A 16,576-nucleotide genomic window follows, 5' to 3' on the forward strand; every position below is an offset into this window, starting at 1 on the left:
CCATATATATGTGTTAGCATATGGTATTTGTCTTTCTCTTTCTGACTTACTTCACTCTGTATGACAGACTCTAGGTCCATCCACCTCACTACAAATAACTCAATTTCATTTCTTTTTAGGGCTGAGTAATATTCCATTGTATATATGTGCCACATCTTCTTTATCCATTCATCCATCGATGGACACTTAGGTTGCTTCCATGTCCTGGCTATTGTATATAGAGCTGCAGTGAACATTGTGGTACATGACTCTTTTTGAATTATGGTTTTCTCAGGGTATATGCCCAGTAGTGGGATTGCTGGGTCATATGGTAGTTCTATTTTTCGTTTTTTAAGACACCTCCATACTGTTCTCCATAGTGGTTGTATCAATTTACATTCCCACCAACAGTGCAAGAGGGTTCCCTTTTCTCCACACCCTCTCCAGCATTTACTGTTTGTAGACTTTTTGATGATGGCCATTCTGACTGGTGTGAGGTGATACCTCATTGTAGTTTTGATTTTGCATTTCTCTAATGATTAGTGATGTTGGGCATCCTTTCATGTATTTGTTGGCAATCTGTATATCTTCTTTGGAAAAATGTCCATTTAGGTCTTCTGGCCATTTTGGATTGGGTTGTTTGTTTTTTTGATATTGAGCTGCATGAGCTGCTTGTAAATTTTGGAGATTAATCCTTTGTCAGTTGCTTCATTTGCAAATATTTTCTCCCATTCTGAGGGTTGTCTTTTCGTCTTGTTTATGGTTTCCTTTGCTGTGCAAAAGCTTTTAAGTTTCATTAGGTCCCATTTGTTTATTTTTGTTTCTATTTCCATTTCTCTAGGAGGTGGGTCAAAAAGGATCTTGCTGTGATTTATGTCATAGAGTGTTCTGCCTATGTTTTCCTCTGAGAGTTTGATAGTGTCTGGCCTTACATTTAGGTCTTTAATCCATTTTGGGTTTATTTTTGGGTATGGTGGTAGGGAGTGTTCTAATTTCATTCTTTTACATGTAGCTGTCCGGTTTTCCCAGCATCACTTATTGAAGAGGCTGTCTTTTCTCCATTGTATATTCTTGCCTCCTTTATCAAAAATAAGGTGACCATATGTGTGCTAACCACAGTCTTTAACGGAACATCATACCACTTCAGGTTTAGTATAAGAATCTTAGAACAGTTCTTTTCCACCTTTTCCCCCTTCCTCCTTTTGTGCCATTGTTATCATTCATTTTGTTTCTGCATGTGCTGTGAACCCCTCAAAGCATTGTTGATAAACATATTTCCTTTACATAGTTGCTTCTCTTGTAAGGAGATTTCTTAAAGTAAGAAAAAAGTATTTTATATTTCCCTACATATTTTTCATTTCTGGTGCTCGCCATTCCTTCGTGTAGACCCAAATTTACATTCGCTGTCATTAACCCTCTGAAAGACTTTCTTTAACATTTCTTGTAGTGGTGGTCTGTTCATGATGAGTTCTTTCATTCTTTGTTCAAAAATGTCTTTATTTGACCTGTGTTTTTGAGAAGTAGTTTTGCTGGGTATAGAATTCTAGGTTAACACTTGGTTTTCTTTCAGTACTTGAAAGAAATTACTGTCTCCTGGACTGCATTGTTTCTGAAGTGTGCTTTCGATCTTTAGTCCTCTTTGTCTGTTTTTTTTTTTTTCCTTTTGTAGCCATTCAAATTTCTTTCTCTTTATCACTGGTTATAAGCAATGTGATTATGATACACCTTGGTGTGGTCATCTTTATGTTTCTTATATTTGAGATTTGTTGAGCTTACTGCATTTTATAGGTTTCATTAAGTTTGGAAAATTTCGAGCCATTATTTTTTCAAATACATTTTTATTCCCCCACTCATGTCCTCTTTTCTTGGACTCCACTTACAAGTATAATAGCCTACTTTATGTGTTCAGTAGCTCACTGATGACTCTCTTTTTTTTTTTGAAGTGTGTTTTTTTCTTTTCCCCTGTCAGTGTTTCATTTTGGATGGTTTCTGTTGCTGTGTCTTTAAATTCATTAATTTTGGTTTTTCCCCTGCAATAGCTAATCTGCTGTTAACACCATCAAGTTTATCTTACCTCTTGCATTGTATTTTTCATATATAGAAATCTGACTTAAAACTTTTTTTCTATCTTTCATGTCTCTCCTTAACATGCTCCTGCTTTCCTTTAACTTTCTTAAGCTTATACAGTATAGTTATAATACTGTCTTAATGTTTTTATGTACTATTTCTATCATATGTGACATTTCTGGATCTGTTGTTTTTCCTCCTTATTATGGGTTTTATTTTCGCATCTTTGCATGAATTTTTGATTGGATTCCAGATATTGTAAATAATTTTGAGTGCTGGAATTTTTGGTGCTCCTCTAAATGTTGTTGGGCTTTGTTGTTCTGGGGTGCTATTAAGGTCTTTGGGGTTAGTGTGGTACTTCTGAGACTTGCCTTTCAGCTTTGCTTGGGTGACTCCAGAACAAACTTGAGTGTAATCCAGAGGTTGGCAAACTGTGGCCCACAAGCCAGCTGCCTCTTTTGGGAAGTAAAATTGTTTTGGAACACAGCTACACCCATTTGATGACATATTATCTGTGGTATGTTTTATGTTGACATATTTTATGCTCCAACAGCAGAACTGGGTGATTGCAGCAGAGGCTGTGTGGCCCACAGCCTAAAATACTTAGTATCTGATCCTTTAAGAAGTTTGCCAACATCTGGTTTAAGCTAATTGGGCCTCCATATTGAAGCAACACTCTCCTGAGGACCTTCCTGATATTCCATATATTAGGAATTCTCTCCATTCTTGTCAGTTGGAACGTGAACTACTCTTGGCCCCATATGAGCCTCTGGGGGTTGTTCTATCTGTTTCATTAGCCCTTCCTGCACTGCAGCCTGAAAATGCTCTTCAGGCAGTGAGCTGGGGCACCCTTAGGGTTTAATCTATTTGTTTCCCTTCCCTCAGGGGATCATTATGTTGTGCTTTCTGTTGTCCAGTGTTTTAAAACTGTTGTCTCATAAAGCTTGTGTGTTTTTCTGTTTGTTGAAGGGGTAGAGTCAGTCTCTGTTGCTCCCTCATTGCTGGAAGTCAACACCCCTCAACTTTCTCATTTTAACTTTTTCTTGCCTGATTGGAAGAGTACTGTGTTTATAACCTACTGATTTCTCTGCAGCATTGGATCTGATTTGCCACTCCTGACTTCTGTAATTTTTCTACTTTCACAAACGTATCTCCCCCATTTGTGATCTGTTTCTCCTCTTCTTTGCTGGCTCTGCCTCTTCTTTCTGCCTTAAATATTAGGATAGCTGATAGTGCTAACCCTGGTCTGTCCCCCTTCCTTTATCGTCCTGTAACTTCAACCACCATCTGGATAGGGTTGCAATAAATGCTTAGGGATTTAAAGTACAGCTTGGAGTTGTTCAGTCCTGGATTGAAATCTTGGTTCTACCGTTTGTTGTAATGTGGACAAACTCAAGTTCTCTGGGAGTTAATAAGAATAATGTCTATTTTTTTTTTTTGGTGCCCTTAATATATACCTGGTGATGTACTAAGAATTTTGTTCATGTCATCTCTAACCCTTCACAACAGTTCTATGAGGGAGATACTTTTTTTTGTTTTTTTGCAGTACGCGGGGCTCTCACTGTTGTGGCCTCTCCCGTTGCGGAGCGCAGGCTCCGGACGCGCAGGCTCAGCGGCCATGGCTCATGGGCCCAGCTGCTCCGCGGCATGTGGGATCTTCCCGGACCGGGGCACGAACCCGTGTCCCCTGCATCGGCAGGTGGACTCGCAACCACTGCCGCAGCAGGGAAGCCCGAGGGAGATACTTTTGTTATACCCGTTTATAAATGGGAAAGCCAAAGTTCCAAGAAGTGAAGTCACTTTTCCCAGGTGCACAAGCCAGAATTTGGACCCATATCTGTCTGACCAGACTAGGTTGACCACCTGCCCTGGTTTTGCTGAGATTTCCCTGGTGTTATAACTGAAAGTCCTCACTAGGGAACCCCTCAGTCAAGTGTGTTTGGCCACCCTAGTAAATTGCTCTGCTCTCCCTGGATCTCCTCTCTTCTCTATACCCACGTAATACTTTTCGTGTAGTTTAAACTCTGTCAATGCATGTGAACCGCTTCATGGAGCGCCTGACATACAGTAAGGGCTTAAAAGTGGGAGCTGTGATTCCTATTCGCATTTCTAACCTTTCTGAATCTCTTGCAGCAGGCATTTGTTATTCTGATTGGACGCCCACTAGCTGAGCATCATTCTTCTGTACAGGGAATCTCCCCCCTTATGAGGCAGGACCCATTTCCGACTCCAGAGACTGATCCCCACTCCCTGTCCCCAGCCTGGTAGCTACAGCACAGGCAGGTGGCCCGTACTTGTGAGATGCTTGTGACCCCAGCTCTGATCAGAAACAGGGCCCATGCAGAATCCGTCCTTTGAGGATGGCGGTGGCGGCCACATTTCAGAACTCAGCAGTGTCCTGGAAGCAGAGTCCTGAGTCAGAGCTGTGAGCTACAGTCTTGTTTCCAGTGGTTTCAACAAGGGGTTCCTCACTGGACCAGATTAGGATGAATGTAATGCTTGCTCCTGTCTGCGGAGGTTCCAGTCTCGGTTCCGTGGCCAGTCTGGAAATTCTGTAAATTACCAGATCTCCTTTAGTAATTTCCTCATCTACTTGAATTAGCTGCAGTTGCTTGCTTTTCTCTGCAGCTGAGACTCAGCTCTGATTGATACCTGTACCATCTGGATGTTGTGGGCGTTTCAAACTTAGTGGGTCCCAAACAGAACTCATTCCCTTCCCTCAGGGACCTACAGCATTTTACTCTGAATCTCAAGCACATTTCCTCAGTACATACTGGATTTATGGAATTAGAAACCATAGTCACCTTCAGCTCCTCTTCCCTAACCCCAGCCCCCTCAGTGTTTACCAAGGGAGGGTCCACCTCCCCTGGCTTTTCCTCAGTCTTCGCTGCCTCTGTCTTCACCCAGGCCTTGTGGCTTCTTGCCTTGATCATGGCGCAGCCTCGGATCTGGTCTTCTTTCTGCCATTCTCAGGAAGCAGAGAAGCAGAGAACATCCAGCATGGCTTGCGAGGGTGGAAGCTGAGGACAGAACGCCAAGAGAGAGCAAGGGGGATGAGGGTAGATTCAAACCCGAGAAATTCATGCCTGGAGTGGAAGAGAAAAAAACCTTTCTTTAAGGGTTTGAAAGGAGAAGGAGTAAAACAGTTGTTTCTTATTATTCACAGATTCTGTAGCTGGAGTTTCACCTACTCACTAAAATTTGTGACCCCCAATCAGTGCTGGTGATGCTTTTGTGGTCATTTGGGACGTGATCAGAGTGGAGAAAAATTTGAGTCCCCTGACGTGCACGTTCCCAGCAGAGGTGGAACAAGGTGACGCTTTGCCTTCTTTTCAGCTCATGTACAATAAATGTGTCCCTTTTACATTCTGTTCTGTGTCACATCTTTGGTACTTTTTCTTGGTGATTAATTACACTGTGTAGAATAGACCCCCAGCATAGTGTGGAAGTGCTGGCTAGTATTGCCAAGCGCAAGAAGGCTGTGATGTGCCTTATGGAGAAGATAGATGTGTCAGATAAGCTTCCTTCAGGCGGTGGAAGGAAGTGCTGCTGACCCTGAGTTTAATGTTAATCAATCATACATATTAAACAAGGTCTTAAATGGAAGCACACCTAAAACAAAGAACGTATTGATCCTTTGATGAAATGTGACGAGAGGCTCACAGGAACCTAACCATCTATTTCCCTTAGGAACTGTGGTTCACTTTCATTAATTCAGTGTTCGCGGTGACTGTATGGCACAGAACTCCTGTGAATGAAAAGAACCAACTGCATTCTGGTGCTCACATTCAGCCCCTTGATCCTTAACAGTGCTCGATATGGAAAATGGGAAGTGGTTCATTGCATCCCCAAGTTTACTCTCTGGGAAATGATTATATCAGTCAGGATTCAACCAGAGAAGCATGAACCAGTAGGAGATATCTATTCTAATAGATGTATTACAAGGCTTATGTAATTGTGCAGGTTGGCTAAGTGAGCCCCAGATCCGTAGGGCAAGCCGTCAGGAAGGGAAGATGACAAGCCAGCTAGAACCCCATGGGCCTGGCAGAAGCTGTTGTCCATAGCAGTCAGAAAGGGAGAATCCAGCAAAGCACTTGTAGATCCAGCTGCTGTTGAATCTCTTTCTCTACGAAAAGCTCAGTCTCTTTTAAAGGCTCACCTGGTTAGGTTGGACCCATGGAGGATAATCATCCCTCCTTGTTGTCAACTGAATAGAGCCTTTGATCACATCTGTAAAATCTCTTCACAGAAGTCCCCACATTCGTGTCTGAATCACTGGGAGAAGGTGTGTGCACACCACAAGCTGGCCTCTGCCCTCTTCTGTCCGTGTCACTGAGTCTAGCCAGGTTAACACCTCTAAAGATCGTCACCATGACGCGTCAAATATAAGTTCTGACGCAGCGTGTTTCTCAGAGTTGGGATGATGGGTTCTGTGAGTGAAGTCACGTGATTTCACTTGGCTGTCTTCAAATCAATCCGAGTTTTATTCAACCTCCACCTCTCTCCTAGGACCAGGCACCATTCTAAGTGTTTGCCATAGAGAAAGGTACTTGGACAACATCCTTGTTTTATGTGTGGGGACGCTTAGGCACAGAAGTTAGCTGACTCAGTTAGGTGACGGAGCCGGGATTCGATCCCAGGTAGGCCAGAGCCAGAGCCTGTGCTCTGCCCCTTCATGCTGTGCTGAATCTCAACATGGCATTGCGACAAGTCATTTCCATTCTGGACTCCGACTTGTTTTGGGAGGGCAGGGTCTGTACAGGACCGTATGGGAACTTGGGGGCTTTGGTGGTCTGGTGGCAGAGGGGGAATGCTCTCTTGTTGGGGACATTAGTGTCCCTTGTAAGGGTTGGGCTGTTTGACTCTACTTGCAGAACTCTGGTCACTCTGGCTTTTCTCCTGGGGCATGTGCCACCCAGAGTCCCTTGAATCATCTCAACCTCTGTTTTACAGATTCTCCATTTACCCCACACTCAGGCCTTATTCCACAAACACTGTCCCAGATGTTTCCTGAAGCTTCAGCTGAATCTCCTGGCCAGGGTTAGACCCTCCCCGGAACTTTCCTGTAGGGCTCTGGCCATTCACGCACTCAAGCAACCAGTGTGGAGGTATTTACTGTGTGCCAGGCACCTTGCTAGGTTCTGAGGATACAGCTGTTCATAGGACAGACGAGCCCTCGATGCCTTCAAAGCCATTACATCCCGAGGTCCCAGAGAAAAGGCCTGGGGAGTAGGAATGCCTGTCAAACAGGAAAGCTGGACCCACTAAGCCTTGCATACTGCCTTTCTTCCTCATTCAGCAGTTATTTGCAAGTTTGTGTGTTCCTCTTTTCATAGGTGAACACATTAAAACAATTTTACATCGTTAAGGGTTCTTCATCTTCCTTGCCCCTTTTCTCCCCTGCCACCCCAAAGGTGACCCTTATCCATTTAATGCCTGTCTTTACAGATCTTCCTTTCATGTGTTTATAAACCAATATGAATATATTATATTTGAAAATGTTTATAATTGCACACAGTAGTCATTCCATAAATGCTTATTGGTGAATGAATGGATGAGTTTCCACATGTGTTTCTCCCAATTTCCTTGCTGCCCTCCCTGATTTCTGTACCCTCTCTGGGCACAGTGGCCACACCGGTGAGGAGGGTAAGAGCTCTGGATTTCTGGTTTTCCTTGTGAACCATGTTGTCTGGATGTGGACAAAAGAACTTGCTGTCAGTGTTAATTAGCTCAGGCTGCCATAGCGAAATATCACAGGCTGGGTGGCTTAAACAACAGAAGTTTATTTCTCACATCTCTGAATGCTGAGGAGTCCAAGATCAAGGTGCCAGCGTGGTTGGTTTCCAGTGAGAACTCTTCTTGGCTTGTAGACGGCTGCCTTCTGGTTGTGTCCTCACATTGTTGGGGGAGATAGAGAGATTGAGAGATCTCTTCCTCTTCTTAGAAGGCCACAGTCCTATTGGATTAGCTCCCTACGCTATGGTTTCATTTAATCTTCATTACCTCCTATGGGCCCTTTCTCCAGATACAGTCGCATTGGGGTTTAAGGTTTCAACATAAGGATTTTGGGGGGCCACAAGTCAGTCCATAGCACTGTCTATGATGTCTGCATATGCCTCAGGGCCACCACACACAGAGCTGGGCTGCTCCCAGCGGGCATGCTCTAGGATGTTTGTTGATGCATGCATTTCCTAGAGTAGAACTACTTGCCCTGGGACCTGGGGGAAGCTGAGGCCCTCCCAATGGCCTCCATCCCTAGCATTCCATGTGAATTAGTGGAAATTTCAGCCACCACTTTGTGAATGGTTCCAGATGTGCACGCTTGGGGAGAGTGAGATGGCTGGAAAGCCAAGCTTGAATTAAAAGTTCAATTAAGCTTAGGATGGTAGATGGCTACTCTCTCCCAAGGATCCAAGAAGGGGAAACGGGAGTATCATGAGATACCTCAGGCCTTTTGAAACTGGGGGCTAGCTCATACGCCTTGATGAAACAAGTGGCATACGAAAGCAGCATAATTAACTTTGTCCTTGGCTCAGATCTTGGTCGGTTTTAAAGGCTCAGAAGGATAAAGAGGCAAGAGAAGGAAATAGAGTCCACAGAGAGTTGTTGAGAAGGGAGAAGAGTTCACTGGGAGATGAAGGGCTAATTAGTTTTTGGAAGGCGGTTTCAAAGGAGAAACTGTCAGGAGTCACTGGGCGTGGCTCTGAGACACATTCATGTAGTGGTTTGGATGCTAGGGTGAAAGAGGGTGATGCAGGGTTTTAGGGGGATGGAGTGAATGACATTTGTGGAAGAATGTTGGGGGGAAAGGAGCTGCTGGCTCGATGTGGCAAGAATGCTCACAAGGCAAGCCGAACACGAAGACTGTGTGTTATCCAGAAATGAAATGTCTGCTTGATGTGGCCCAAGCGTGTGGCAAATGGGACTGAAAGTTAGATCAGGAAAAACCAGAGGGTTGATGGAGTAACAGGAGGACTGTGAAGCTGGTAACCTGCTGTCTGGGTGGGTCGACTCACAGCAGCTATGAACTTGGACTTGGGGACAGTTGTTCAGTGTGGGGCATCCATTCCAGGTACCTGCAGTGGGGACAGTCACCGTGTATCATCAGGTAGTGTAGAAAGAATGTACCAGGATGGTTAAGATCAGACAAACTCCAGCACTTTCTGTGGGCAAGTTATAATCTCTGCAAAGCCTCGGTTTCCTCACTGGTAAAGGTGGATAAAAATAGTACCTACCTATTAGGGCTGTTGAGAGGACTAAACTAGGAAACGCCTGGTAAATGCATGGTAAATGCTTAACAAATGTTAGCTGTAATTTCACAGTTAAGCAATACAACTTGTGTCCTTGTGATAAGGAAGGACATTTTTACTTCACTTTCTTAACTCACCGAGAAAAGGCACGTGGAGAAGGAAATAAACAGAACACAGGTGCAGTCAAATGGATTTTAGCCAAAGTCAGGCCAAAGAGAGCAGAGGAGAGGGCTCGAGCTGTTGGTAGAGTGTTTATCAGTTAGGAGAGGGAATTGAGTAACACAGGAATGGGAGGATCGAAAGGGAGACAAAGGAGAAAAAGGAGGGAATTTTATCATTCTGTTACTCTGGCCGTTAGCAGCTTAGGTAGAGCGCCCACTCTGTACAGCGTGCCCCATTAGATAGGGGGTTACATGGGGATAGATGGACCGGCCCTGTCTCATGGTCCTCACGGCCCACCTTGTCATGATTGGCAGAGTGAGTGTAGCAATGGCAGAAGAATTAAATCCTGAACACGGGCAGGAGCACTAGTCCAGCAGAGGCCTGATGCTGCCTGACTGAAGGCCCACGCCCTCAGGGACTCTCTGTGTATCCAGGACAGAATTGGAGTGCCCACTCCTGTGCTGCAGTGTGCCAGGTGCTCTGGGAAGCATGCAGCCTGATCTCTGATTTTAGTCCAAGTTCAGAAGGAAGTACGTGGAGAGAACATTCAGGAGGCTCTGATGAAATTCCAGGAGAAAGGAGATGAACCCCAAACAGGGGCCAGTGGGATTGAAGAAGAGAGGACAGGTGCAGGAGCCAGGGACACAGTGTTGGCAGATGTCAGGAGGACTCAGCGAGAACGTGGGAGAAAGGGCAAGAAGCCCAGCGGTCCTCATATTTTAGGGTGTTTGAGTCACCTGTAGGGCTTAATGCGACAGATTCCTAGCACCCCTCCCAGACCTACTGAGTCTGAATTTCTGCATTGGGCCCAGGATCTGCCTTTTTTAGCGGGTACCCCAGAGGCTTCTGATGTAGGTGGTCTGCGAGTCATGCCTTGAGAAATGCTGGATTAGAGAAGGTAAACATCTCAGCCTGGCCCTGCAGAGAGCAGAGTCTGAGGCAAGGGCTAAGGCACTTAAGTTTTATCAGGGAGGTGAAATCCCAGGAGTGGGAGGGGAAGTGGAGAAGATGCAGTAGGACACGTGGAATTTTCATGCTGGCCGCTATTTCAGAATAAGCCATGAAGGATCAGGCAGCTGACTCGGCACGGGGGCTGCTGCAGGCAGTTTGCAGGAGGAATCGCGCCTCAGCGTAGTTGCGGCCTGATGGATATAGGGGAGTCTGGTTCTCTCCCCGTCCCGCCTGACCCCTGTTTCCCGTGGGTGAAAGTCACTGCACTGGAGCTCGCTCCCCTGCCTTTCAGAATTGTGTCAACTGTCCCCTTGGTGACTTCTCAGCAGGCCAGGTCCCATACCCCTGGCAGTAGAGGGGCAACCAGGGTGGGCAGGGTGCTGGCCTAGAGAGAAAGGAAGAAGGAAGCAGTGAGATGGGGCCCAGCTTTGTCTCCCAGTAGAGGAGGAAGTCAGGCTGGGAAAGGTGGATTGCCAGTTCCCGTAAGGAATTAGAGTTTTGAAGCTGGAGAGTAAGAAGAAAGATTTCTAGAGAAATGATCTAAATGGAATTACATTAACAATGGCAATAAGAAAGGAAGAATTTGTATCCATAGTAAATGTCTTTAAATTCTTCTTTGTTTGTATTTCTTGCCCCAGAAAAACACCAGTGGTCAAATGACACGTGTGAGCGGTGGCAAGTTTTGGCAAAAGGGAGGCGGCAGAAATTCAAGGTATCACCTGTATATTTTTTATCCTGAATTAAGTTTCTCCCTTCTCAGCCCAAAGTTCTAGTAAAAGGTTCCACTTGGATTAAAGAGCAAATGAGTTTGTGAATCTCATTCAAAATCCCTCATCTTTTTTCCTCTGAAGACCTATAAGTTCCTAAGATGCTCTGAAAGGAATTTAAAACTAATAATTGTAATTCTTAAGGGCTGCCAGTGGCCTATGGGATTCCAGAGAGTAATAACCTCATTTAACACTTACGTGAAGCTTTCCGTCTGTGTGTTACCAGAACTTGGTTAACATTACACACTGGCAAATGCATTCGTCTGTCTTAGAAGTAGGGGGAATTTAGTCACAGGAAGTTTAAATAAACGATCGTGTCGTGTAAGGAGCCAACAACGAATAGATGCTTAGATTTATTTTCTGCTGTCATCATGAACAGAAGTATTTTATCATCCTGAATAAAAGTATTTCAGATGGCTATGAGATCAGATCCTAGGAGGAAGATCAGATCAGATCTCCTGACAGTCATAAAGATGTTGATAACTCAGTGGCGACAAGTTGACTTTAGTTTGTATGTGTGTGATGTCTGGGGGCAGGGGGTAAAAATTTGCAGCTGTTGTTTATCTATTCATTTATCTATCTAACTGAAGTATAGTTGATTTACAATGTTGTGTTAATTTCTGTGGTACAGCAAAGTGATTCCATGTCTGTGTTTATACACTCTTTTTCATATTCTTTTCCATTACAGTCTATTACAGGATACTGAATGTAATTCCCTGTGCTATACAGTAGGACCTTGTTGTTTATCTTAGTCTCTATATAATAGTTTGCACCTGCTAATCCCAAACTCCCAATCCATCCCGCCCCGCCGCCCCTCCTTCTTGACAACCACAAGTCTGTTCTCTGTCTGTAAGTCTTTTTTGTAGATAGGTTCGTTTGTGTCATATTTTAGATTCCACATATAAGTGATATCATATGGTATTTGTCTTTCTCTTTCTGACTTCACTTAGTATGATAATTCTAGGTCCATCCATGTTGCTGCAAATGGCATTATCTCATTCTTTTTTATGGCTGAGTAATATTCCATTGTATATATGAACCACATCTTTATTCATTCATCTGTGGATGGACATTTAGGTTGTTTCCATGTCTTGGCAATTGTGAGTAGTGCTTACAGCTGTTTTTAATACAATCATGGTGCTTGTGAGTAGAGGTAAAGGATGGGTGAGGATGGGTAGAAAACTCATGATTTGAGGTAGAAGTTAAAGGACAGACAAATGAATAAAGTCTGGATTATTAAGTGCCTGTAGTCAATGTCATTACTTTGAATCGAGAAGTAAAGGTTTTGAGCAACTGAAAGGGCAAAATGGGGAATAGGAAGAAATGCCACGCTAGCATCACGTAAAGAAAGAAAAGGGCGAAGAAAGAGAGAGAGATTATTGTAGGAAGTAAATGTAGTCCATTAAGGAATTTATTGCAGGAGATATTGGCCATAAAGAAAGAAGACTCATGAGCTGCATGTTTTAGAGAGAGTGATTATTGGGGACTGGATCTATAATGCTCATGCAACAAAGTTTTACTGAGCAACAGATACATACACGGCCCTGAGAGAGCAATGAGAAGAGTTTGTGTCTTGCTTCCTTGGTCACGTCTTTCCTCTCTGGACCATCAGGAACTACATACCTGTTTAGAAAAAGAAAGACAGAAAATATCGTTAAAAAGGATGCTTTGTCCACAAGGTCTCTTCTAGCTCTAGAATTCTTTGATTCTGGGCCAAGATCCCTAGAGCTCCACAGAGGCTGTAGCAAGTATATTCTTTTCAGGCTGGATCCCTATAGGGTTGGATGGTTGTTGTTGTGATTGTTTTAACGTCCTGCCTACCAATCTTATTTCTGCCAGATAGGTTCATTTATTTTTTTGCAAATGGATGGAAAGCCTAACCGAAGCCAGCTTAAGCGTGGAAGTAATTTATTGGCTCCCAGTACTGAAAAGCCGTGAGTGGATTTATTCAGGAATGGCTGGATCCAGGACCTTAAGTGCTATCACAGTATTCTGAGTTCCCTCCTTCTCTGTCTTGGTTCTGCTTCCCCTGGGTTGTTTCCATTTTCAGATCTGCTCTTCCCTGTGGCAGCAAGATGACTGCCACAGCTTCAGACTCATCACCTATACACCTCCAGCTTGGATAGGGAACATATCTACCCAAGCAGGAGCTCCCACGCACATCCTGTAAGTCATGCTGATTGTACTGGTTTGGGTCAGATGCCCATCCTGGAATCAGACGCTGTGGCCGGAGGGATTAAGTTGTGCTGATTGGTCAGAACTGGGCCAGCGTTCCTCCCGGCCAGCGCCTTGTGGACTGGGAAGCTTGGGACAGCGTAACCAGGAGACGAGGAAATGGATTCTGGTGAGCCAAAAATTAATACTCTGCCACCCCAGGCCCAGTGAAACCTAGGGAGAGACCTGAGGTTCTGATCCCAACACCAAGAAGAGGTCAGAGGGGGGCAAGAAAGACTTCCAATCCAGAAATGGCCCCGGGATGGAATGACGTGTCCCGGGTGGCAGCTCGCTGCCGTTTGTTCCACGGGCTAAGCAGGGATTCTGTGTAACCCTGGTACGTAGCTGCTTTCAGGAGATCACGGGGTGGTGTGTGCGGAGGGGGAATCCTCCACTTCCTGTTTAGGATTACACTCTTCACCCTCCCCTCCCACGCAGGCCATATGTTCATTCTAAGCCTCAGCATCCAGCCAGAAAAACCCTTTGTGTTTTCTTGGCAAAACTAGGGCCCAGTAATTGAAGTCCATATGCAGAGCTGCTCCCCCCAGCCCACACCGAGGGATTTTAATTAGTATGTAATTGGTCAGAGAGGTACTATCAAATAGCTCCCAGTCTGGCCGGCTGGAAATGCGGTACTTGAAAAGTCCCAGACCAGAGAGGGATAATAAATGCTTTCAGTTCCATCTGTTGGAATGATTTGTTTAAGGTAGAAATTTCTGTTCTGTTACTATTTTTAACGATTCTGCTCCTAGTGTTTCTTCAAATCACGTAACAGCTACCAGAGTATTCACAGGAGGTAGGACTGTAAGCGAACTAGAAGAAGGCTTAGCAAATCCATGTTTCTCCCTTCAAAGAAATTCATAAAATTCGGTGGGGATGGGGATGGAAAGAGGTGAGCTGGGCATTTGGTTTGAGTAGCTGGGCAGGAACTTCGGCTTATGTCCATCAGGACAACAGCCATCAGGGAAATCAGCCTGTTGGCAGTTTGTGATCTTTGAAATGAAGAGCGCCCGTGTCCTTTAGCGTTGCCTCCACAGCACCATGTGAGTGAGTCTGTCTCCACGGGAGGAAGGACTTGGAATTCACCTTGGTGGACAAGGGTCATCAGCAGAGGAGAAGCAATGGGGGCAGGAAGCAGGGAGGCAGGGATCTCATTGCCCTGTGGTAGCGTGCAGGCTAGAGGGAAACTGCAGTGATGAGAACGATGATGATAAGTACTATTGTCGTAGTAGCGAGGCTCTCATCACCGTCATCGTCAGGGCAGCCAGCATGTACTCTGTGCTCACTGCAGACTTGACACCATGCTCAGCATCTTCCGTGAGTCGTGATGTTCACACTGTCTGTGACGTTGCTCCTATCGCTGCCCTGTTGCATAGATGAGGAACTGAAGACTCCTATGGCTTGGCTGGCTTGCTTGAGGTTACCAGCTAGTCAGTGGCTGAGCCGGGGTTTGAACCCCTGTGGTCTAACTCCAGAGTCTGGGCTCTCAACCACCAGGCTTGCTTCCTCCTCCCCAGCATCACCAAGTGCCTTGGTTTTGCTTGAAGAACATATCCTGGAAAAAGGAAGGTAGAATGTCTCAGCTCTTGTGCTTTCCTACCCAGCTCTCAAGTATGGAAGTGAGGTGTTGATACCTGCCAGGGCCACGCCCAGAGGAGGGGTTGAAACGTGTGTGGAAGGGATGGGGGCAGACTAACCTTGGATGGGCCTCTCTGTCCCTTCATGTGGCCGGAACCCTGAGGGTCCAGGCAGTGTTCCCTGCAAGGGACTTTCTCTCCTGTCTTCTCACTCTGCTACTTAGGGGCTAAAAGATGGGCCCTGCTCCTGCCCTGTTTGCCCTTCTAGGTGGAAGTTGTCTTTGAAGAGATGCTTGTGCTCAGTCATTTGGCTTGAGGCCTGTGCCCACTCGGAGAAGGCCTGGCTTGTCTTTTTCCAACCTCTTCTCTTGTCTGTCTGTCGGTTCATCCATTCATTCAACCCTGGTCCTTCTCTCCAGTGCACTCATTTTCTCTCCCTTGGCTGGAGAAGGTCTGGGAAGGTGGCCTGGGTTTACTCCACTCTGGGCATGGAGTCCATCACCCCATTTCCTCTGCGTGCTGTTTTCCCTCGGATGTCACAGTGGTGGCTGGCTCTTGTTGGAGGATCAGAACTGGGCCTGGGAGTGAACGTTCTGGACCTTCCCTCTTGGTCAGCTCCCTCTAGTAGGGAGTCCACAGCCCAGCCGGTCTCGCTGGAGTTTTGCTCAGAGCCCGAGGCCAACACCCACCAATAATAAAGTGTCATTTGGCCTTGCTTGTTCTCTGTGTGCCATTTTCCCCCACGGGCCTTGTGGGGACAGTGGCTGGTTTGTGGCAGGACTTGGGGTTTTCTGTGTCCCGGCCAATCCCATCATGATGCCGTGTTGCTCTCACTTCTTCAGACGCTGTGTGCACGTACCCTGTGCTTGCCCGCCGGTGCTAGACAGACTGTTGCCAACCGAGATGGGTCAATCTGTGTGAATGGGATATGGATTGAAGGAGAGGGGAAGAATCTGTGCTTGTGTCATGGGGCCCTGAACAGAATTCAGGAGATGTAAGCGTTTGTGTAAAGCAGCACAGAACCAGGAAATAGGGAAAAGGAAGGAAGGAGGGAAGGAGGGAAGGGGGGAAGGGGGAGGGGGAGGGGGCAGTTTTGGGAAATGACAAGAAACGAAAGTCAGGAAGTCTGGCTTCTAGATGGAAGTCCTTTTTGAAGAGAAAACTAGTGATTGTTTAAAATGCTGTATTGAACATAAATTAGAGGGGATTAAGGCTAGAATCTAGAGTAGGTGTTATTTGTCTCACCCTGAAATCCTTGCTTCTAGAAGGCTTTCTCCTTGCAAAATAACAGTATTCGGGGTTTGGGTCGTGATGCTGTATGAATAGATGTTGGTTTAGAAGAATAATTTTACTAGCTGCCCTATGAGAGCTATTTATAGTATTTTTCCTTTCTGTGACATCTAAAACAAAGGTTGGTTTAAAAAAATCTTTGTAGCATTCCTGGTAAAACTAAAGGCCTTGCCTGACACTGCATATGGTTCGGTTTATAATCTAGGGATGGTTCCAGCATGCAGAGATTCAAAGTGGGTTTCTTTGTGGCTTGTCTGCACCTGCCGGAGATCTGGTGCACCGATTAAAGTTACAAGGCAGCTATTAGCCACCAACTGAC

The 16,576-nt window shown here is 45.4% G+C and overlaps 1 protein-coding gene across 6 annotated transcripts in view; it reads left to right on the forward strand.

The window, feature by feature from the left end:
• LOC307183733 (uncharacterized protein) overlaps nt 1–16,576 on the forward strand; it is a 355,278-nt gene that overhangs the window by 103,549 nt on the left and 235,153 nt on the right. For all 6 annotated transcript variants that reach the window (XR_013827575.1, XR_013827576.1, XM_079916673.1 and 3 more), the window contains one exon: nt 11,048–11,121. Coding sequence is in view for 4 of the 6 variants with exons in the window: in XM_079916673.1 (XP_079772799.1) it covers nt 11,048–11,121 (74 nt within the window). In the remaining 2 variants the exon portion in view is untranslated. The remainder of the gene's footprint in view (nt 1–11,047; nt 11,122–16,576) is intronic.

The sequence above is a fragment of the Stenella coeruleoalba genome (genome assembly GCF_951394435.1).
Source record: "Stenella coeruleoalba genome assembly, chromosome: 3".
NCBI classification, from domain to species: domain Eukaryota; kingdom Metazoa; phylum Chordata; class Mammalia; order Artiodactyla; family Delphinidae; genus Stenella; species Stenella coeruleoalba.